Source organism: Taudactylus pleione, unplaced genomic scaffold, assembly GCF_031769625.1.
Source record: "Taudactylus pleione unplaced genomic scaffold, aTauple2 ptg000959l, whole genome shotgun sequence".
NCBI lineage: Eukaryota > Metazoa > Chordata > Amphibia > Anura > Myobatrachidae > Taudactylus > Taudactylus pleione.
Window position 1 is genome coordinate 5177702 of NW_028285360.1, and position 23041 is coordinate 5200742.

The window sequence follows — 23041 nt, forward strand, 5'->3', positions numbered from 1 at the left end:
GAAGGGAAGGGTTTGAATTAGGGTTGTGTAAAGATCCCTTCAGTTAATGTGCCTGGAACACATGCAAAGGTATACAGCTCTCCCATCATATACCAGCCTAGTATAAAGATGGGGACTGCACTGAGGAATGTAATGTATGTTATGAGTATTAGTCACAGATAAGATATAGATAGACATGCTAATTGCACCTGTATAGTGCAATTAGCATGAGGCTGAGAGTCCTCCTGATGGAGGCGAAAGCCACCTTATGTTGGATGGGAAAGCCCTCCTGAATAAATTAGCCATTGTGGTCTCCTATGCAGCATGAGAGCTCTGTGCGTGTCAGGAGAGCCGCTGAGAACTGCCACAAGGTCTGCATTGCTGGTTGATGTGCGTCAATGTTACAGATATTTATACAATATTTTACACAGATGAGAAGGCAGCTGTGGGCATCCCTATGTTCTGGTAAGCTTTGGAACTATTAGCATATTTTCGCAGCTGCATTCTGTGCGAAATCTCTGCTGCGGTCGCATTAGCGCCCATCTCTGAATCAGGCCCATAGGCCGTATTACAAAAGTTCTGAGAGGTTTTACATTTGGTTTTCTTTTTCACCAGCTTCAATTGGTGTTTTGTCTTTCAAGGCAACTGTAGGAGAATGATTTTTCAGGCAAACTGATGTGGACCCAGCTTCTGACAAAACTGCTCATCTGAGCCTGTATCCTTCAGCATACATCTTGTTTTCTCCACTATTGGGCGGCTTATTTAGTAGCAATGTGGAGGTACAAAGTGCAATGAGGCTGGAGGTCAGGAACAGATGAATTATAGGGCGCTTGTCACAGCAGTGTAGCACAGGGGCATTTCATAAGAGGGGGCCCGTGTGCAGTCTCCGTCATGGGCCCCATCATCTCAGTCCGGTGGCAAGCAGCGCACTGAGCGCTGCGCCGCACTGATAGACTCTGGGCACTAGAGTGTGCCCAGAGTCTATAGCGCATGCGCAGGTCACCAGGAAAATGGCCAAGGCAGCCATTTTCCCTGTTCTGCGCATGCACAAAACGACTGGAAAATTGCCATTTTCAAGATGCTTTTACAGCGCTAACACCGGCACCGACGTGGGGCTTCTGGAGAGGTAAGTATAATATGGGTGCAGGGTGTGCGGTGCGGGCCCCCCTGGACCCAGGGGCTGGTGTGCACCGCACACCCTGTACCCATTATAAATACGCCCCTGGTGTAGCACCTTTCCATACATTTGATGCATTAGGGTGTCCACAGATATGTGTACTTTAAATACAGCACTGTGAAAAAATGCTTTACCATATCATGACAATTATAGCCTATATTTTTCAATGATTTAACCACTTCTATATCCGTGAGGATAAAGGCTCAAAAAATCTATATAGGCTGTGCGTTACAATAAAGGGGATGGAACAATAAGAAAACTCAAGTGGTGGTCAAAAGGGATTCTGTTGATGTGGTGCATTTTGATTACAGTACCTCCTGTGTAACGAGTAATGTCCCCATGGTTTCCAATTATTCTCACAACCCAATAATGCACCCTTGGGTGAATTGCCCAGGGTATATAATAGCAGAATTACTTTTTCTTGGCTGTCAGATGACACCAATCTTTATGTAATTACTTTTTTTAGGGTGTGGATAACAGCCGGATCCATACAAAGTATTTAGAAAAGGTCGGATCCATATTAAGTACATTGAAAATGCTGGTTCCACACACGCATGCACACACACACGCTAAATTTACTCACACACACCAAGAAAAGCCGGATCCATGCTAGATCCATACTAAATATATGGCAAAGGCCAGGACCATATTAAGTATATTGAAAATGCTGGATCCATACCAAATACCTTGAAAACCTGGATCCATACCAAATACATTGAAAAAGCCAGATCCACCAAAAGAGCCTGATCCACATTTGCAACACATCTACACATACCAAATACATTCAAAAGGCTGGATCTACTAAAAACATTTAGGATCAAATCAATTAGCCGCAAGGAAGGCGAGTTGCCATTACAAAAGTGCCTCATCTCTCCCCGCTCAAGGCTAGATCTCTTCCTGACTCGCAGATCTTCTGTACCTAGTCCTATGGGGCTGAGAACAAAAATCAGCCAGTCCGCAGCTACAATAAGTGCAGCATACAGCGGCGGGGGCAAGATAATTGAATCAACCCCTTAGAATAGATCTGGCATTTCTGGGTGTATGTGGGTGAATTTAGTGTGGATCCATTTTTTTTCTATATATTTAGTAGTCAGATATTATAAGCTGTTTCTGTTGAATAGACTATAACTCTTGTACACATCTGCATGAGTCTGTATACTTACTTTGCAAATAGACCCCAGATGCAATCTGTAAAATTCTTGGCAATGAGGATATCGGCAGTGTTGCAATAAAGTCCTTCAAAGGTACTGCATTCTCATCTTCCATGGTTTGGATTGCAATAATCTATCTGTTCTAACAACAACGGTAGTAACGAAAGTGAGCTTGCTCAATCGTCAGTGTCACAGAATTTCCTGTGTCACATTACAGAACTAAGCACAGTGAAACTGCAAGAGAGGAACTTTTGTCCCAACAAGTTTGGTTAAATAACACTGTGACAAATGTCTCCCAGTACCCCTCCCTAAAGAGGGGTACTGGGAGAAAAAGTAACTTCATAAATTAATGGTAAGACTGAAAGATTCTGTTCTTGAAACACATTAGGAGCAACAACACAGTGAAAATGGAATCTATACTTATAATAAAGTTGCAATGGTTGTGTCTGTACATAGATATATATTTTTTTGTAGAAATTAAGCCCTTGGGACTGTGTATGGAGACAAATTTTGAGTTGCTGCTCATGTTACATGCAACCTTTCAGTGTTACTGTATGTTAAGTGGATTGTCACTAGTTAGTAGCCCAACGCATATTTTTGTGTTAATCCCTGAAGAAAAAAATACAAATATTGTTTACAAAGACATTTTTTGATCAATGTTTACAATATAAAATATACATCACAATATTAGATGCCACTACTGTCTTTGTAAAATTATGCTGCATACACACGGTCAGATTTTCTTAGAGATATGAACGATAACGATTGCAAAAATCATTCAATCGTTCATATCATTGACATGTTGGTCATGCATCGACCAATGATGCGCGTTCCCGCATGTCAGATAACGATATCTGACATCGACTGTGTTTGCAGTAAGATTTGGACGATTTAATTCATTTTAAATAATGTCAGAAATTGTTTATCGTTGATAAAATCATTGAACTCACTGAAATTATTCAATCGTTCATCGTTATCGTTTAACAATAACAATGATCTAGCAAATCTGACCGTATGCACCATATGTCCTGCTAAGCAATAACAGACATCCACGCGAATCTGTGTGCAAACGCTATATATACTAATATTATAAGAACATTGTGTCTGTCTGTTTGTTCCAAGTTGCTGAAAAAACTACTGAAACGATTTTCATGAAAATGGCATAATTGTGTAGTGAAAACGGAATCGCTATAACACAGCGGCAGTCCGACAGATGAACAGATCCTGGCAGTGGCAGCCCGACAGCGCTGGAAATCCTGATCGTCCTCAGGTAAGTAATAACTAACCTAACCTCCCTAACTCCTTAGGGGTGCCTAACCCTAACCTCCCCCCCAAGTGCCTAACCCTAATCCCCCCTGTAAGTGCCTAACCCTAACCACCCCCTTCCCCACTGCCTAAACCTAAGTCCCCCGAGGGGGTGCCTAACCCTAAGTCCCCCCTGGGGGTGCCTAACCCTAATCCTCCCCCTAGCCTACCCCTAACCCTCCCAGGGGGGTGTCTAACCCTAAGTCCCCCCCGGGTGTGCTAAACCTAACCCTCCCCTAACGCCTTTTAACCCATGCCGGGATAAAGCAGTCGGGAAGCCGGCTGTCGGGATCACGTCAGCCGGTTTCCCGATTGTATCCCGTGAAAACTGCTAGAAATAAGCTGCACTTTGTTTCATCTCGATCTGTCAAATTAAAGCTGAGCAATAACAAAAACAAAATTTATTGACCTCATCAATGCAAGAGATAAGTGTAACACCAAGCTCGTGGCCGGTCAGGGGTGAGGGGAGAGGTGCTTTGGACCCGCGTTTACTTGAATAGGATAGGCTATATAGCAGTCTGTGCACAAGGCACACAGTGACATTGGTGTGAGTGGTAGATGAAGCTGCTGCTGCCACCAGTCTGTATAATACTGCTGGTTACGTGGGCCACTCCCGCGACAGGTCCCCTATGCAAAGCAATACAACTAGAACATTTCACATAAAAATAATGTTGTCAGAAGCGATTTCATCATGGGCGAAGCTGCGGGCAACCGCTAGTTCAATAATGTAAGAAGAAGAACATAAAAATAGAAGAATCAGCAATTCCATAAATCAATAATACCATTTAAGTAACTGATACTTAAGTAATTTCCTACTATAAAAATGCAGAAACTAATCCAGAAGCAACACAGCCAGTTCTGCTTGCACTAGATCCTTTCACATAAGGAATTTAACCGATGATGCACTCATAGGCAAACGCAGGGGGGGTTTCCGTCTGCCTGGAAACCCCCCTCCCCAGCACGCACCATTGCCACAATAGAAATAGTAATATAATAGAATGTTATTAGTCAGAGCCGGCCCTAGGCATAGGCATTCTAAGCAAATGCCTAGGGGCGACTGGAATGCCTTGGGGCATTCCAGGGCTCTGTTCCTCCTCCCCTCCGTGTAGCTGCCTATGCTGCTGTAGTCAGGAATATTTTGTTTCCTGCTACACAGCATGATTCCAATGCCTCCGCCGGCGGGCGTCCAAGTCCCCACCCACTAAAACCCCCGGCGGCGCCCCCCATCTCACCAGACCGCACATAGCAGTGCGGTGCAGTGGAAGGCTGCCCTTCCACTGCTTCACTAGCCCTCACTAACTGACTGAGCCCGCGCCTCCATGTGATGTCACCTATGTGACGCCCCCACAAGTGCATCATTGAGCAATGCAGCCAAGAAGTTAGCCTCAGCTCCGTGAGGGCTGCCCGGGTGACTGATCCTGATTCCTGAGTGTTCCTACAGTGCTGCCGATCCGGGTGTCGTCTCCTGCAGGCTGCTGCTACTGATCTGTAAGGTATGCAGTCCCTCACACAAATTATATGTTATTAAGTGTGTCTGGGCGTAATATATATATATATATATATATATACATACAGTCAGGTGCATAAATATTGGGACATTGACAGAATTTTCATATTTTGGCCTCTATTCACCACCACAATGGCTTTGAAATGAAACAAACAAGATGTGCTTTAACTGCAGACTTTCAGATTTAATTTGAGGATAATTACATCCAAATCAGGTGAACGGTGTAGGAATTACAACGGTTTCTATATGTGCCTCCCACTTTTTAAAGGGCCAAAAGTAATGGGACAAACTAAACAATCCTAAATCTAACTTTCACTTTTTAATACTTTGTTGCAAATCCTTTGCGGGCAATTACAGCCTGAAGTCTGGAACGCATAGACATCACCAGATGCTGGGTTTCATCCCTGGTGGTGCTCTGCCAGGCCTCTACTGCAAATGTCTTCAGTTCCTGCTTGTTCTTGGGACATTTTCCCTTCAGTTTTGTCTTCATCAAGTGAAATGCATGCTCAATCGGATTCAGGTAAGGGGATTGACTTGGCCATAACATTCCAATTTTTAGCCTTAAAAAACTCTTTGGTTGCTTTTGCAGTATACTTCGGGTCATTGTCCATCTGCACTGTGAAGCAGCGTCCAACGAGTTCTGAAGCATTTGACTAAATATGAGCATATAATATTGCCCGAAACACTTCAGAATTAATTCTGCTGCTTTTGTCAGCAGTCACATCATCAATAAATACAAGGGAACCAGTTCCATTGGCAGCCATACATGCCCACGCCATGACATTACCACCACCATGCTTCACTGATGAGGTGGTATGTTTTGGATCATGAGCAGTTCCTTTCCTTCTCCAACTCTTCTCTTCCCATCACTCTGGTACAAGTTGATCTTTGTCTCATCTATCCATAGGATGTTGTTCCAGAACTGTAATGGCTTTTTTAGATGTTGTTGGCAAACTCTAATCTGGTCTTCCTGTTTTTGTGGCTCACCAATGGTTTACATCTTGTGGTGAACCCTCTATATTCACTCTTGTGAAGTCTTCTCTTGATTGTTGACTTTGACACATATATACCTACCACCTGGAGAGTGTTCTTGATTTGGCCAACTGTTGTGAAGGGGTTTTTCTTCACCAGCTAAATAATTCTTCAATCATCCACCACAGTTGTTTTCCATGGTTTTCCGGGTCTTTTGGTGTTGCTGAGCTCTCCGGTGCGTTCTTTCTTTTTAAGAACGTTCCAAACAGTTGATTTGGCCACACCTAATGTTTTTGCTATCTCTCTGATGGGTTTGTTTTGATTTTTCAGCCTAATGATGGCTTGCTTCACTGATAGTTACAGCTATTTGGATCTCATATTGAGAGTCGACAGCAACTGATTCCAAATGCAAATGTCACACCTATAATCAACTCCATACCTTTTACCTGCTTAATTGATAATGAAATAACGAGGGAATAGCCCACACCTGTCCATGAAATAGCTTTTGAGTTGATAGTCCCATTACTTTTGGCCCCTTAAAAAGTGGGAGGCACATATAGAAACCGTTGTAATTCCTACACCGTTCACCTGATTTTTATGTAATTACCCTCAAATTAAATCTGAAAGTCTGCAGTTAAAGCACATCTTGTTTGTTTCATTTCAAAGCCATTGTGGTGGTGAATAGAGACCAAAATATGAAAATTCTGTCAATGTCCCAATATTTATGCACCTGACTGTAAATGTCCAGGGCAGTGCTAGGTTCTTCTGCCGTTCCCTCAGACTCCCGGACTTGCTCCAATGCTCAGGAATGATGCCCACATCTGAAATAAAACATTCTGCTCAGACAGGATGGCCCTACTGCCGTATATAATGGCTTACTGTGATCGCTAGTCCTGTATATATGCTGGAATTATGCAACACAATATACTTTGTATGTAACATATTAAAGCTGGATAAGTGCTAATTATGCCCTCTTCATGGACTGACCACACTCACTCTAAAATCAAGCATTTGGAAACCCCCCTCTAGAAATCCTGCATTTGCCACTGGATGCACTGATGTAAGCATATAACCCTCCCAGCTTGGCTGGTATAGTACCATACTTTCTGACATTATATGAATGTTCGCGGGGAGGGGATTGACACCATTTGTATCATTGTGGCTTCTAACACCACTGTGGATCATCACATAACAAGGACTGGGATTTAATTAAATAATTCACTGCAAGTTGCATTATCAAGCCCTTGGACCACCTACCTCACTGGGGAAGTGGGCAGGATCTGGGAGATTGATCTATTTGGGAGTTTCCTGGACTAGAAGTATGGTTTAGGTCCAATATAAGCTATAAGGACAAAGGCCCTCATTCAGAGCCGTATGCTCTGAGCAGAGCGCACGCTCTGCATGAGGGCCGGGCTCCATTTTCATGGAGCGTCCTCCTGGACGCTCGTATAGCTGTGGGTCACCACCCACAGGCTATACGAGCGTGCATTTTGATGGCCGCGATGGTCGTGACCATCGCGACCATCGAAATTGCGAGCCGGAGCCTGCGGTTGAGGTTTTCAACCGCAAGCTCCGGAGTGATTTTGGCTCTATCAGAGCCAAAATCACTCCCACTGACATCACTAGTGATGTCAGTGGGCCGGCTTCTGACGGGAGGCGTTCCCGTGGGAACGCCCCCGTCAGGGAGGCACGCCCCCGGCACGCCCACCAAAGGGGGCGTGCTGTCAATCAACATTGACAGCACGCCCCCTTTGATCGGACACAACGAGCGAAGGAAAGTCCTTCGCTCGTCGTGTCTGGCGCATGCGCACGACGGAGCTCCCTCCGTCGTGCGCATGCTCAGTGCAGACCATCGACCCACTTGCGAGCGGACAGCCGCTCGCGAGTGGGTCTGAATCAGGCCCAAAGCCAGTGAGGAATAGCTCCTGCAGATCGAAGGAAAGGAAAGAGTGTGGAAATTAGAAAGTAGGTTTGCAAGCCATGGAAGCAGACAATAGATAGGTGCAAAGAAAAGACAATCGGGCACATTTAAGCATTGCATGACATAAAAAGAGAATATATATATATATATATATATATTCTGGTGAGAGGGTTTGTCTCTCACCTGAATTGCCCACATTTCTGTTTGATCAGCTCCCTCCAAGGGAGTCTAGTTTGCAGCAAGGGAGATATGGAACTCCGGGTTTTCACAGTTACACAGACCTACCTGCAGTTCATCATTCAGGAGCGAGAAGAGTTTAAAATTCTCATACACCCACTGCTCCTGGCACTGATGCCGGCTAGCGGCCAGTGTAGTAGGCCAGAGTGTTGTAGTGCCAGGGACTATTAAGCACTGTGAGTGCTGGAACATTGATTTGTGTTTGTTTATTTGTGTTATATGCCTGTTTCCAGGCCTAAGCCTATGCATGCTAAAGTGCAGTGTCTGCTGCCATTAAAAGACACTGCTTTACCAAGTACTTGCCTGTCTTGAGTCCTCATTTCTACGCCCTGTGTTGCATTTGGTGGCCCATACAGGGACCTGCACTGCAGTGCAAACGCCAGCCACTTCCAGCGTGGCAAAGGATCTGACAAGGCAGAACGTTCGGTATATGTATGGTTGGCGAACCAGAAAAACCACAGTTATATTAATGACACTGTGTAACTTGCTGTGCACTATAACAAAAGCTGTTTTGTGTGTTTACTGAAAAAAAAAAAGTTACTTTCCCTGTTTTTTCCCTACTGAGGGGCTTAAGACATATCGGGCCAAATGTAATAGGGTTTCAATTTTGGTAAATTGCGAGTGCTAAACTCACAATTTTTCACAACTCTCCAATGTAATAGGGTGTCAGTTCACTAAAACTTGCATTTTTCAGAGTTGCTAAAAATCCACAATCTCAAACTCGCATCCAGATGTTTTCACATTGAAAACAATCAACTCGCCCAATGTAATAGGGTGTCTGTTTTAGACTCGCAAAAAAAAGATAACCAAAAGTCCCCAAATAATAGACCTGCTTCAGGCTAGCGAGTATATCCTGAGCAGGTCAGATTAACACAGAAACATGCACATATCCATGAGATATGTGCATGTTTCTGTGTGTACTTATGTAAAAGGTTTTAAAATGTGAAGTGCACCCCCTCCACAAAAGCATAACCAGCTCCGAGCTTTATAAAGCCTGTCCTGGTTCTAAAAATACAGGGGCCAAAATGTGTATATTAAGAACCAGCACAGGGCTTTGTTGAGCTGGTCCTGGAAAATCAGGGGACAAAACGAGTAGGAGTCCCCTGAAAATTCCGAAACCAGCACCGAACTCTTTCTAGTGGGGGGATAATGCCACAGCCAGGGAAAACCTTTCACCGGTTTCCCCGGCCAAAGCATTACCCCTGACCGCTAATCAGCCCAGGCTGGGGATCCCAGGGCACCCCAGACCTAGACTGATAGCCCGGGGCTATCCCCGGCACACTAGGACGGTGGCTGCCGGGTTGATAGTGTTAGTGTTTTGTGTAAAATAAAGAGTTAAATATTGTCTTTAGTTGTAGAACCACAAGTACCAGCAAGCCACCTCCACATGCTGGTATTTGGAGAACCACAAAAACCAGCATGCGGGGCATTACGGGCCCACTGGCACTTGTAATTCCACAACTAAAGAAATACGTGAAAAAACAAACACACACCGTGAAAGTAAATATGTAATAAATCATACCTGCACACTCACACATACTCACCTAGTATCCGAAGTAATCCATAGGGGTACCTGAAATAAAAATCCATACTCACCTCTCGTATGCATAGATCGCATCCTCTTGTCCAAGTAGGCATACCAGGGGTGAAAACAACAAAACGAGGGTACCCGATTCCAAGCCGGACTGAGTAAAGGTATGTGTTTCCACATACCTTTACTCCGCGTAAATGACCGGGGCACACGTGTGCCCCTTCATTGAAGGAGCCGCCAGCCAATCAGCAGGCATCCCCGTCTGAGCAGCTCGCTGATTGGCTGAATGCGGTCAGCCTGTGTTCCCCATAGACTTCTATGGTGAGAATTCATCATTGAAGTCAATGATGGGAACCGCTACATCGTAACCACAATGTTAATTGAGTTTAACTTTGTGGTTACATCATTGATACAATGTCGCAACATTGTATCAATGATGTAACCACAAGATTAATCTCAATTAACCTTGTGGATATGATGTAGCGGTTTTGACTTCTAACAAGGGGAGCGCTTATCCTGAACTTTTATTTTTATACAGCGCTTAAAATGGCCAGCAGACACTTGGGCTGAAAGACTTGCCCCTTATCTCACTGGTGAGGCTCAGAAAGCCTATGATGACTTGTCCTCTGCTGATGCGGAGAAATATGACCAAGTCAAAAGTGCCATTCCGGCCAGGTCAGGTCTCACTCCATCTGGGAAAGCGCAGCACTTCCACGAATAGGCCTTATTACCAGGGGTCCCTATTCGGAAGCAGGTTGCAGAACTCGCCAGACAGGGGCAAAGTTGGCTCCAGCCAGAAGACCGCACTGCCACTCAGATTGTAGAGCCGGTGTTTGTTGACTAGTGTATAAGAACCCTAGGGCGGAATATGCAGCACTGGGTCATACACGCTGATCCTCAAAATCTAGAGGAAATAAGTACAGTGTTGGAGCAGTATGAGACCGCAGGAAATATGACGAAGATGCCAGAAAGAAACCAGGGAATGGACGACCTGTTAAGATGGCACCCCATTGGCCTGTGACCCCCGACTGTCACCCCTCCTCAAGGAAACACCGCTGGAGATGCCAGGGTCGTTTGCTATGAATGCTGAGAGCCAGGTCATGTAAGGCGGGACTGTCCCAGAAAAACAAAGCCTATGGAGTGTGGGGTTGCTAGTATGGGTGCTACGTACCCCGCTTTTTGCACGATAGTACCCCTGGATTCCAGACCCCCAGTTAATGTGGGAAACTGTGTTACTAAATGGCCGAGAACTTGCAGCTATTTTAGACTCAGGGAGTGAGCTAACCCTGATCTCAGAGGCTGTCCTGCCCAGGCCAGTGGAAAAGGTGCCAGGGTTAGTTGAAGTACTCTGCGTTCATGGATCCACAGAAAACTTCTCCCAAGTGCAAGTGAGCCTCACCGCAGTTAGTCCTAAGCTCCCCTATCCTATCACATTAGGACGCAATTTCTCAGGATTTGTTGAGCTCGCAAAGGAACCACAGGTACATCGTCACTGTAAAGTCTCCAAGGCCCTACCTCAGAAAAGGGAGAAGAGTGGAAAAGCCTGGCCAGTCCTCTATGGAGAAGGAACATCTGACTCACCAATATTAAGTGAGGATAGCCCCAGTCCAGATTGGGATACGCTGCCAACTGACATAGACCTACGAAACTTTACACAGAGCCAACAGAATGATACTGCTGTCAGGAATGTCATGTCTAGAGTCATAGAGGTCAATGGTGCAGCAAAAAGCGCTTACCCTCTGGAGGGCACTCCATATTTTGTCCTTAAGATGAGACAAGAAAAACAAGTTGAGCAGTTATTGGTACCCAGGGTACATATACCACTGGTGTTGCGGGGAGGTCATAAGCGAAAACGCTAAAACATATCCTGCTCTGGTTCTTTTGGCCCGGAATCACGGCTGAAGTCAAAAAGTTCTGTCCCGGGTGCTAGAAGACAAGCCCGAGAGCTCATTTGAGGGCACCACTAGTCCCAATGGCTATTGTTGGAGTATCATTTGATCGCATCGCAATGGATCATGTTGGTCCACTGGAAAAATCAAAGCGAAGTAACCAATATGTCCTGTTGGTCTTGGATTATGCCACCCGCTATCCAGAAGCTATACCCTTGCGGAATGCCAAAACGACTACTATTGCTAGGGAGTTGATGCTCCTCTTTTCTCGCCTCGGGTTTCCTAAAGAAATCCTTATGGATCAGGGGACTCCATTTATGTCCCAAGTAATGTCAGAACTGTGTAAGAAGTTGGAGATAGTACATTTGCATACCTCGGTTTACTACTCACAGATAGATGGGTTGGTGGAGAGATTCAACAGGACCCTAAAGTCTATGATTTGCTGAGCTGTCATGGATAATAAATGGGAGTGGGATGAAGTACTCTCTTACCTCATGTTTGCCATACGTGAAGTACCCCAATTCTCAACTAGGTTTAAACCTTTTGTGCTCCTCTTTGGAAGGCAACTTAGAGGCATCCTAGACATCTTGAAGGCAGGCTGGGAACAGCAAAAAACAAATTGTTAGAGAAAATTTCATAGAGGCCCTAGTTCGGCAGAAAAGAGCCTATGATGCCACAGCTCAGGTCTGGAAGTTTTATCTGGGGACAAAGTGCTAGTGTTGGTGCCAACACAAGAAAGTAAGTTGTTTGGCCATTTGCACGGGCCCTACAAAGTGGTGGGACCTACAGGACCGGTACAGTGTTGAGTCAAACAGCCAGGAAGGAGACATGCAGAGCAGATATACCATGTCAATTTGCTCAAACTCTGGCAAGAAGAAAGTCCGGGACGTGTACTTCTCGCTAGACCACTCAGATGTCGCACTGGCTCTTTGAGAGATATGTTGTCCACGGAGTGCCAGGGAAAGTACAACCCAACATCTGCAAGAAGAAGACTGAAGGGTGTCGGCCGTCACCAAGTAAATATGTGCGCTTCCTCAGGCTTGGAAAAGTGAAAAGGGGGGATGTGTGGTGAGAAGGGTGGTCTCTCACCTGAATTTCCCACATTTCTGTGGGATCCACTAGCTCCAAGGAAGTCTAGAGTGAAGCCTGTCCAGTTTGCAGCAAGGGAGATTTGGAACTCCCGGTTTTCAGAGTTACACAGACTGAGCTGCAGTTTATCACTCAGGAATGGTAAGAGTGTAAAACTCTCATACACCCACTGTTCTGGTCACTGATGCTGGCTAGCGACCCAGTTTAGTAGGCCAGAGTGTTGTAGTGCCAGGGACTGACTATTAAGCACTGGGAGTGCTGGAACATTGATTTGTGTTTGTTTATTTGTGTTATATGCCTGTGTCCAGGCCTAAGCATATGCATGCTAAAGTGCAGTGTCTGCTGCTATTAAAGGACACTGCCTTACCGAGTACCTGCCAGTCTTGAGTCCTCATTTCTACACCCCATGCTACAATAGATATATTATTTATATATACTACCGTTCTAAAGTTTGGGGTCACCCAGACAATTTCGTGTTTTACATGAAAACTGACTTTTATTTATCAAATGAGATGCAAAATGAATAGAACATATAGTCAAGACATCGGCAGGGTTAGAAATAATGATTTCTATTTTAAATAATAATTTTGTCCTTCAAACTTTGCTTTTGTAAATAATGCTCCATCTGCAGCAATTACAGTATTGCAGGCCTTTGGCATTCTAACTGCTAATTTGTTGAGGTAATCTGAAGAAATTTCACCCCACGCTTCCTGAAGCACCTCCCACAAGTTGGATTGGCTTGATGGGCACTTCTTGCGTACCATACGGTCAAGCTGCTCCCACAACAGCTCAATGGGGTTGAGATCTGGTGACTGCGCTGGCCACTCCATTACAGACAGAATACCAGCTGCCTGCTTCTTCCCTAAATAGTTCTTGCATAATTTGGAGGTGTGCTTTGGGTAATTGTCCTGTTGGAGAAGGAAATTTGCTCCAATCAAGCACTGTCCACAGGGTATGGCATGGCATTCCTTATTCAAAATCCCTTTTACATTGTACAAATCTCCCACTTTACCAGCACCAAAGCAGCCCCAGACCATCACATTACCTCCACCATGCATGACAGATGGCGTCAGGCACTCTTCCAGCATCTTTTCACTTGTTCTATGTCTCACAAATGTTCTGTGTGATCCAAACACCTCAAACTTCGATTCATCTGTCCATAACTTTTTTTCCAATCTTCCTCTGTTCAATGTCTGTGTTCTTTTGCCCATATTAATCTTTTCCTTTTATTGGCCAGTCTCAGATATGGCTTTTTCTTTGCCACTCTGCCTAGAAGGCCGGCATCCCAGAGTCGCCTCTTCACTGTAGACGTTGACACTGTCGTTTTGCGGGTACCATTTAATGAAGCTGCCAGTTGAGGACTTGTGAGGCGTCTATTTTTCAAACTAGAGACTCTAATGTACTTGTCTTCTTGCACAGTTTTGCACCGGGGCCTCTCACTTCTCTTTCTACTCTGATTAGAGCCTGTTTGTGCTGTTTTCTGAAGGGAGTAGTACACACCGTTGTAGGAAATGTTCAGTTTCTTGGCAATTTCTTGCATTGAATAGCCTTAATATCTAAGAACAAGAATAGACTGTCGAGTTTCACATGAAAGTTTTCTTTTTCTGGCCATTAGGAGAGTATAATCGAACCCACAAATGTGATGCTTCAGATACTCAACTAGCTCAAAGGAAGGCCAGTTTTATAGCTTCTCTAACAAGCAAACCCATTTTCAGCTGTGCTAACATAATTGCATAAGGGTTTTCAAGGGTTTTCTAACCATCCATTAGTCTTCTAACGCGCTTAGCAAACACAATGTACCATTAGAACACTGGAGTGATGGTTGCGGGAAATGGGCCTCTATAAACGTATGTAGATATTCCTTTAGAAACCAGACGTTTGCAGCTAGTATAGTCATTTACCACATTAACAATGTATAGAGTGTATTTCTGATTAATTTAATGTTATCTTCATTGAAAAAAACAGTGATTTTCTTCCAAAATAAGGACATTTCTAAGTGACCCCAAACTTTTGAATGGTAGTGTATATAACATAGGAACTTTTTCCTGTCTTTTGTAAACCTGGGTTAATCAGAAATGGTGTGGCTAAAGGACCTCTGTGACGTATCCACCACGTGACCGCTGCAGGAGGCTGGACCACTCCTGCGTTACCATCCACTAGGGCATAGAGGGGGTATATATATTTGTGGTGAGCGCAGCGAGCCACCGTGCCCGAAGTGTGGTGAGCGCAGCGAGCCCGCGAGGGGACACTTTTGGGTGTGACGTCACAGGTCCATCAGCCTTGTATAGTCTAGACCTAACCCTAAGCAAAGTGTTGCTTCCTAGAGTTCAGTTCTAACCTGTGGCTCCTTTGTGCAGAAAACCACCACTGCTATCAGGCTCATTTACCAGACTCCAGCGTTCCTGTGATATTCCGTTACCTGTTCCTGACCTTGGTTTCATTTGTGACCCTGATTTCGCCTGATCCCTGGTACTGCATCTGATATCTGGTTTTGACTTCGGCTATTCCCTATGACCTGTTTACACCTGCTCCCTGGTACCGTCTAAGTCCGTTTGGTTCTGACACGGCCTGTCAACTAAGCTATACGTCTTCTCTGCTTCATCCGGAGTTTACCAGCACCTGTATAAGGGAACCTATCCTGAGGGCCGTGACATGTGTGTTGGACGCAGCCAGGCACATACCTTCTTGCGAGGGTCCCTGGTGAGTACCGCCGGCACATTAGACTCCGCGCCTCAGGCTTAGTTCTAGCCAACTCCCTAATACGGGGCCGCATCCATAACTATCCGGGAGTTGTGACACTAGGTTCCCTAATACAGGTGCTGGCATGCTCTGGATGTAGCAGAGTACGATAAAAACGTACTGCATAGTCAACAAGCTGGGTCAAAACCAAAAGGACAAGACGGTACCAGGGAGCAGATGTATGCAGGTCACGGATGATAGCCAAGGTAAAACCAGAATACCAAACGCAGTACCAGGAAGCAGATGAATGCGGGTCACGAACAAAGCCAAGGTCAGGAACGAGCATTGAAGTCACAAACGAGAACGTTGGAGTAAGGTTTGGGAGCCTATACTCTGGCACAGGAGTGCTCCCAGGGACTTCCTTATAAAAAGGCAGGATTTGATTTGGGCGCCTGGTTTGGCCCTTTCAATTTCATTATGTCTGCACGCACACCCTCTGGGGAGCCTCGGATGCCCACACCATGCTGCAAGTGGGAGGAGGACCACACAGCAGCGGGCGCCGGGGGATTCCCTGCTCGCTGCCCTTCCACTGACGAGTGTGCTGGAGTTTGACCAGTGTGCTGGAGGGAAACTTTTTTCTTTTATTTTTTCCTGTAGTTTAGAATAAACCACTTCCTTTACAAGCACCTGTGAAAAACTATTAAGTTGATATGAGGCACTACTATTTTGTATTGCTGTTCTGAGAGGCATGGATGGGACCAGCATTGGGAGGGGGTGCTGATTCCTGTAGTGCTATTTGGAAGTTTCTGGGGTACCTCCTAGGTGAGTTGGCTCTCAGCTTAAATATATTTATGTATGTGCCATTATCATGTGGCACAACAGTACGCAATTATATGACCCAGAGTGGGTGCTATTGTCATGTAGCGTTGGGGACGCCGGTATAGACGAGCCTTGACGTGGCCTGGTACTTTAACCATATTTTTGCAAATATATGCAACAAAGACTTCTGAATTTCTATTATCATGTAGTATCCAAGCCTTTCTGCTGTTCTTTTGCAGTGTGCTGGAGGGAAACTGTTTTCTTTTCTTTTTCATTTTTCTGTAGGTCTGCGCGCACGCCCTTTGGGGAGCCTCGGCCGCCCGCACCATGCCGCCAGAGAGAAGAGGACTACACAGCAGCGGGCGCCGGGGACTCTCTGCTCGCTGTGCTTACACTGTCTCCCACTGGTGTGTGTGTTTGGGGGACTTAATACTTTGTGCACAGGGCCGGATTAAGGGGGGGGCGACAGGGGCTATCGTCCCTGGGCCCCCACACACAGGGGGGCCCCCACTAGCAGCGGTGCAGCCGGTGGCTTCACCTGCCGCTAGTGTCCCCTCCGCTAGTGTAGTGTAGACCACGCAGGGAGCGCGGCCACACTACACAGTGACATACACACAGCCGCCGGCGGCAGCTGTTACAGCAGCTGATGAGAGTCACACAGACTCTCGTTGGCTGCTTCGTCAGCTGAGGGAGCCGGCTGGAGCTCACTTATGAGCTCCGTCTTCCGGCTCCCCCCGGGTGATGATGGGAGTGACGTCATGATGCTGACGTCTCTCCTATACTGCAGGAGAAGAGGAGCCGGAGTGGACAGCGGCGGTCATGTCAAGAGCGGGGATTCAGGTAAGTTGTGGGTTTTTTTTTTGGTGTGTGTAAGGGGCACTGCATAGGGGGTCCGCTTCATGGGGGCACTGGGGGCAATGCATAGGACAACTACTGGGGGCAGTGTATAGGGGTGGGCTACTACTGGTGGCAATGCATAAGGGGGGACTACTGGGGGCACTATATAAGGGGCACTGCATGGGCGGGACCACTACAGGGTCTGGGGGCACTACTGAGGGCACTGTATAGGGGGACCACTACTGGGGAGTTATATAAGGGGCACTGCATAGGGGGAACCACTATTGGGTCTGGGGGCACTACTGGGGCATTATCTAAGGGGCACTGCATGGGGGGTACCACTACTGGGTCTGGGGGCACTATATAAGGTGCACTAATGGGGGCACTGTATAGGGGGACATCTACTGGGGAGTTATATAAGGGGCACTGCATAGGGGGGACCACTATTGGGTATGGGGGCACTACTGTGGGCACTGTATAGGGGGATCACTACTGGGGCATTATATAAGGGGCACTGCATGGGGGACACTACTGGGTCTGGGGGCACTATATAAGGTGCACTTATGGGGGCACTGTATAGGGGAACCACTACTGGGGCATTATATCAGGGGCACTGCATAGGGGGGACCACTACTGGGTCTGGGGGCACTATATGAGGGGCACTGCATAGGGGGACCACTACTGGGGGCACTGCATAAGGGGCATTACCACAGGGGACGGTGGTATATAGGGGCCCCACAAGTTTGTTGCCCAGGGGCTCCCATAGACCTTAATCCGGCCCTGTTTGTGCAGGATATATGGGGGTAGCTTAAAAATATACAAGAGTACTGTGGCAATTATTAATGACATGTAAGGGCTGTTAATGTAATACTGGATTGGTGGGGTTATTAATATATATTATGGACTATTAATGAAATGTGTTTTGTTTTGTTAAAATAGCTCAAAATTCAATCATCAAGTTCCCTTTTAGCATGTCATACCTGGTGAGAATGTTTTAGAATTTTGGGAGGCAGGTAATATCACTTATTATTTACTATCAGTTATCTATATAGTACATACATATTGTGCTTTAAAGTAAATATGTAGGGGTGCCGAGAGGGTGGGGGAGCAGGTACTTGTTACCTGGGTCCAGCACCGCTCGCCCCCCCTCTTACATCACAGCACCCCAGCACACGCTGCTGTGTGCTGGGCTGCACTAGGAGACTGCTCATGGCTGCTAAGAAGCAGCCACAGCAGTCTCCTATGCCTGTGGGGGGAGCGATCAAGCTGATTGCGACCCCACTGGTTATGCGCCGGGCTGAGGGGGCTCACTGCGCCCCCCTCGCCAGTGCTCAGCACCGCAAAACTTTTTTTTTTACCTAAGGGGCGTGGCCACGCCTTCCACAAATAGGCGGGGCTCTTGGCAGGCCTGCAAATATGTATTCATTTACATCAGCTCCTGCCCCAATGGAGCTTACAAACTATGAGGTCTATTTAATAAGCTTTGTTAGGAGATAAAGTGAACGGTGATATTTGCCAGCCAATCAGCTGCTAACTGCCATGTCACAGGCTGTGTTTGAAAAATGGCAGTACATGTCACCTGCATGTATTTCAGCCCGCACTGATCGCTGTGCATGCGGCGGGTTAAGGCAACCTCAAGGGCTGCGAGCAGCTCCGATGGCTCACGATGGTCCCGATTAATCCTACATTTCCCGGAGATGACATGTGTTGCGAGTGGCAACGGGGCATCTTTAGACACTTGCGATCGCACTTTGCCGTAGCTCGCTAAAACATAGTGGGTGTCCTTACGTGCGAGCACTTCATTTAGATTTTTGTCCCCTTTTTGCCAGCGAGCGGCCGCAACTTGCGAGCGGGTCTGAATGAGCTCCACTATGCGATCCATCTTATGATATATCGTGCGGATCGTATACTGTATACGCCAGAACGCACATGCACAGCGGTCATTCATCACATCATCCCATCTGCTGTGCTGCACAGCAGATGGGACGATGTAATGAACGACTCAATGCGGCGAAATATCGTGCTGTTATACACCGGATTGTGCAATGTGTATGGCTGGTGCGATATATCGTGTCGTGCTGTCGCAGGGTAGACACATTGTATAGTGTGTACCTAGCTTTAGTGACAACACAACTGTACAGTTTGCAAACAATCTCTTTATACAATTTTAACCTAAGGCAGCTATAGATTGTAAACTTGTGCAAGCAAGGCCCTCTCCCCTTTGTCTACAAAATTTTGCTAATTGTGCACTGTAATTATTTATGTGACCTTCTTAACTTGTTTGCAGGGCCGGCTCCAGGGCTAATAGCGCCCTGTGCCGGCCGAGTTCTCTGCGCTCCTTATCGCACGCGGCGCAGTTGGAGGCATGGCCTAATTACGTGACGTTATCTGAGGAGCATGCCCGCATGGCACTCCTCCAAATAACGTCAGGCTGGGGGGAGCCTCATTAGCTGAACTTAATCCAGCCCTCTCATGGCACTGAATGGATGCCGCGCGCATGCGTGCAGCATCCATTCAGACTCCGGGGCCCAACCCACCGATTTGACCACCCGCAGGCCACTTCGGCCCATGGGTGGAACAGAGGGACAGTACTGTCCCACTGAAATCGGGATGCTGGGGTAGGGTGTGCCCTCTATGGGTGGCGCCCCTGTTCGACCGCTCAGGTCGAACACCCCTAGAGCCAGCCCTGCTTGTTTGTATTAGTCTGTACTTTTGTAACTTACTGCCTGTGTATTCCCCTTGTTCGGCACTACAGAACCTTTCTGGCACCTTATAAATAAAAGATAATAATAATAAGCATTCTTCTTTACGAAAACTGTTCAGGACACAACAGCATTGTTTGTGCGTGTATTCAAACAGTCTAAAACAGTTACCTTTCTATTTTTTGTATGTTTGTATTGTTGGAAATAATGTGTGTGCAGGCATTGATATTGCAGTCTATTCATCATCACTAAATTTCTACAGAAGTAGGTGAAAATTACAATTTTCACGTACTTTTGTATAAATCGTCCGACCCATACATCATTCATGTAATGCAGAAGATATCACAGTTGTGTCCTGATTACGATTTTCCCCCGATAATTTCCACAGTACCCATACTTTAGAATAGGGATGTAGAAATTATGTGATTAATCAAGCTCCGAAATTCCTTTATTTTTTCGGACCTTGACAGTGAAACTGTACGCCACCCTGAGATGGCGTACAGCCCCTGAATCCCTTTACAAGACGCCCTTTACACGGCATCTTGTGCAGAGAGGGATCTGTGCAGATCCCTCCCTGCTGTGTCCTCCCTGCTTGCGGGTCTCTGCTGCACTGTATACAAATGCTTAGGCTTATTACCAGAGGGCAGCTTAATTACAGGTGTGTCATCCCCTCCTAAAGTGTCCCAGTGCCCACTGGAAGTCCTGCGGAGAAGTGAGCAGGGGGTCCCAAGAAAGTATTCTTGTGGGCCCCACACGAGCCCCCGTCGGGTGTCGGACCACCATCCACTTGATAGAGGTGACTCTGACCTTTTCAAAGCTGCCGAGGGGGTGCCTGTATACCGACCTATTCTGTGCTGTGTCCCCTTGGCAGTCAGCCATGATAGAGGGTCCCACAAGCCAGGTGACAGGTAGTGCTAGCCAGCCAGAGCTGTCCCCATCATCCACAGCCCTTCTATCATCTCTGATGTCCGACCTGCCCCGGTTCAGTGGCTGTATCTCCCGTTGGCGGTGGTTTAGAAGCTCAGTTTTAGTGTCTTTGGAAAGGGCAGAAGGGCAGATTCTCAGCTCTCTAAAGAGATTATCGGGGGCCGGGAACCAGGTCGGGACCGGGGCCAAATCCTGGTCGGAACTCCTGCCAGAGCTGGAAGGCCTGGGGAATCATTGGTTGTTCAGCTGTAATGCCCAATTGTGGAGGTGCAGATAGATGGATCTGGGCTTCTTGGATAGGAGGGACTCTCTGCCTCTCTGCTTTCTGACGGTACTATGGGCTAGGTTCGGAGGTGCACGGAAACCAGAGCAGGGCTGTTTCAAAGCGTATGTTAATTTCTCCCTATGGCAGCACATAGCCGATAATGAAATGGGGTACTTCTACATTCTTCAGAAGGAAATAAGAGGGCACATGTGTGTGTGTGTGTGGGGGGGGGGGTCGGGTGCAGTGAGACCTAGACAGGGCTCATTCAAAATATTGGATCCTGGGCTACCAGAGAGTATCACTGGCCAGGTTCTACGATGTCCCGAACCTGGTCGGTACGTGAATGAAATTTAAAGTACCACACTACTGCTGCAGGAACCTAACACCCCACAGTTGGAAGCCTCTAGCTCCATTCTCCATGGGCTTCTGGAGCTGGTTTTGGGCTTGAAGTTTAGAGAGGGTTCTGGGCTACTAGGTGGTTATTCAAGTGTGTTCCTAACCCTCAGGAAATCAGAGATATTAGATTTTAAAATTGCCGGTAATAGGGAATGCGCATGCAAAGTCTGAAGCCTACAAATATCAACTGAGCAGTGTGAAGTGTCTCATACTTCCGAAAAGCTGTCTCATACTTCTGAAAAGCTGTACCTGCTATATCTATCTATTGATAGATATAGCAGGTACAGCTGTACTCATTGGTACATGTACACTGGTAATGGAGCGAAGCAGGGTTCTATATCTATACAGCTCCCCACCTGGTGAGTGTATGCTGCAAACGGGTAACAGTGCTGGTGTTACCAGGTCTTTCATAAGAGCTTATTAAGAGACTTCTCTCTCCCACCATGTCACTCTACACTCTACACAGTAAAGCTAATGATGGCCCCTGTGCATGCTTAGTAGTGAGCTCCATGGCCATCATGGGACAGGGCATGAAGCCTCCCTGGAGAACAGGAAGTCTAGAGTCTGTGCAGTAGCGCACTCCTCTTTCAACACCCCCCTTGCTACAAGCTTCTCCATGTTACACAAACATTTAATTTCAGCGTTTCTGTAGCAACCTAAAATAAATTGGGTTAAACATGAAATAGCATCAGCATATCATGTGACTTTAGCTTGGCTTTATTGGAATATACAGTAGCAAAAGGTCCTTCAATCACAGCATGGGTCATAACAACAGTATCTCAACTCACAAATTTGGGACTGCTGTCACTATCACGATTCTTGATGCTTTTTACACTTGTGGTTTTTAAATTGTGCAAAGTCTCTTTGCCTGTCTTGGATTTCCATTCACACCAATCAGACTTTGGTTTTGGCTTCTGGATATCTTGAGACACACTGAATGCAATGTTTGCAAATTCCTCATCATACCTCCTAGGTTTTTTGCCAATATGTGTTGCCAAATATAATAGGGTGAGAGTTTAGAAAATGTAAGCGTTTAGCAGGAAACTCTCACATTGGTCGTGTTTTATCTTCAAAGTGGGAAAACATCTGGATGACAGTTTAAATCGTGAGAGTTTTTGAGTCTAAAAACATGTGAGTTTACATGTTCTAGGACTCTAATACATTGGCCGGGTTTAAAAAGTGTGAGAGTTTACTGCTAATCTCTCACATTTTCTAAACTCTCATCCTATTTAATTTGGCCCTTGAGCTTGCAGAAGACATCTGCTTTGGTTGGACTTCCATGCTGATTTTCTCTGGCTAAGATACATCTTCAGATAAATGAATAAAAAAATTATGTGACTCAAACAGAAGGCGCTTGTACAAAAATAAAATATAAAATGAAATATAAAACCAAAACAATAATAAAAAACCTTCAAAAATATAAAATAATTACGTTCCTTGAAAGCAAATAGTGTCCTTCAAAAATATAAAATAATTACGTTCCTTGAAAGCAAATAGTGTCCGTGATAGAAGTTCTTCTCTCTTTATCCTCCCATGTGTATGTGATATCTTAGAAAAAAAGGAACATGTATGTGTAATACAGTTTTAAATCCAAAAAATGTGAAAAGATAATTCTTTAGAAGGGGTTCATTGAAGTGGGTGCAGGCGTACCCGAACTC

The 23041-nt window shown here is 46.0% G+C and overlaps 1 protein-coding gene across 1 annotated transcript in view; it reads right to left on the reverse strand.

Annotated features, from left to right (window-relative positions):
- Window positions 1–2422, reverse strand: part of THEMIS2 (thymocyte selection associated family member 2) — a 44858-nt gene extending 42436 nt beyond the window's left edge. Inside the window, exon 1 of the mRNA XM_088459967.1 lies at window positions 2320–2422. Coding sequence (XP_088316093.1) covers window positions 2320–2422 — 103 coding nt within the window. The remainder of the gene's footprint in view (window positions 1–2319) is intronic.
- Between the last annotated feature and the right edge of the window lie 20619 nt (window positions 2423–23041).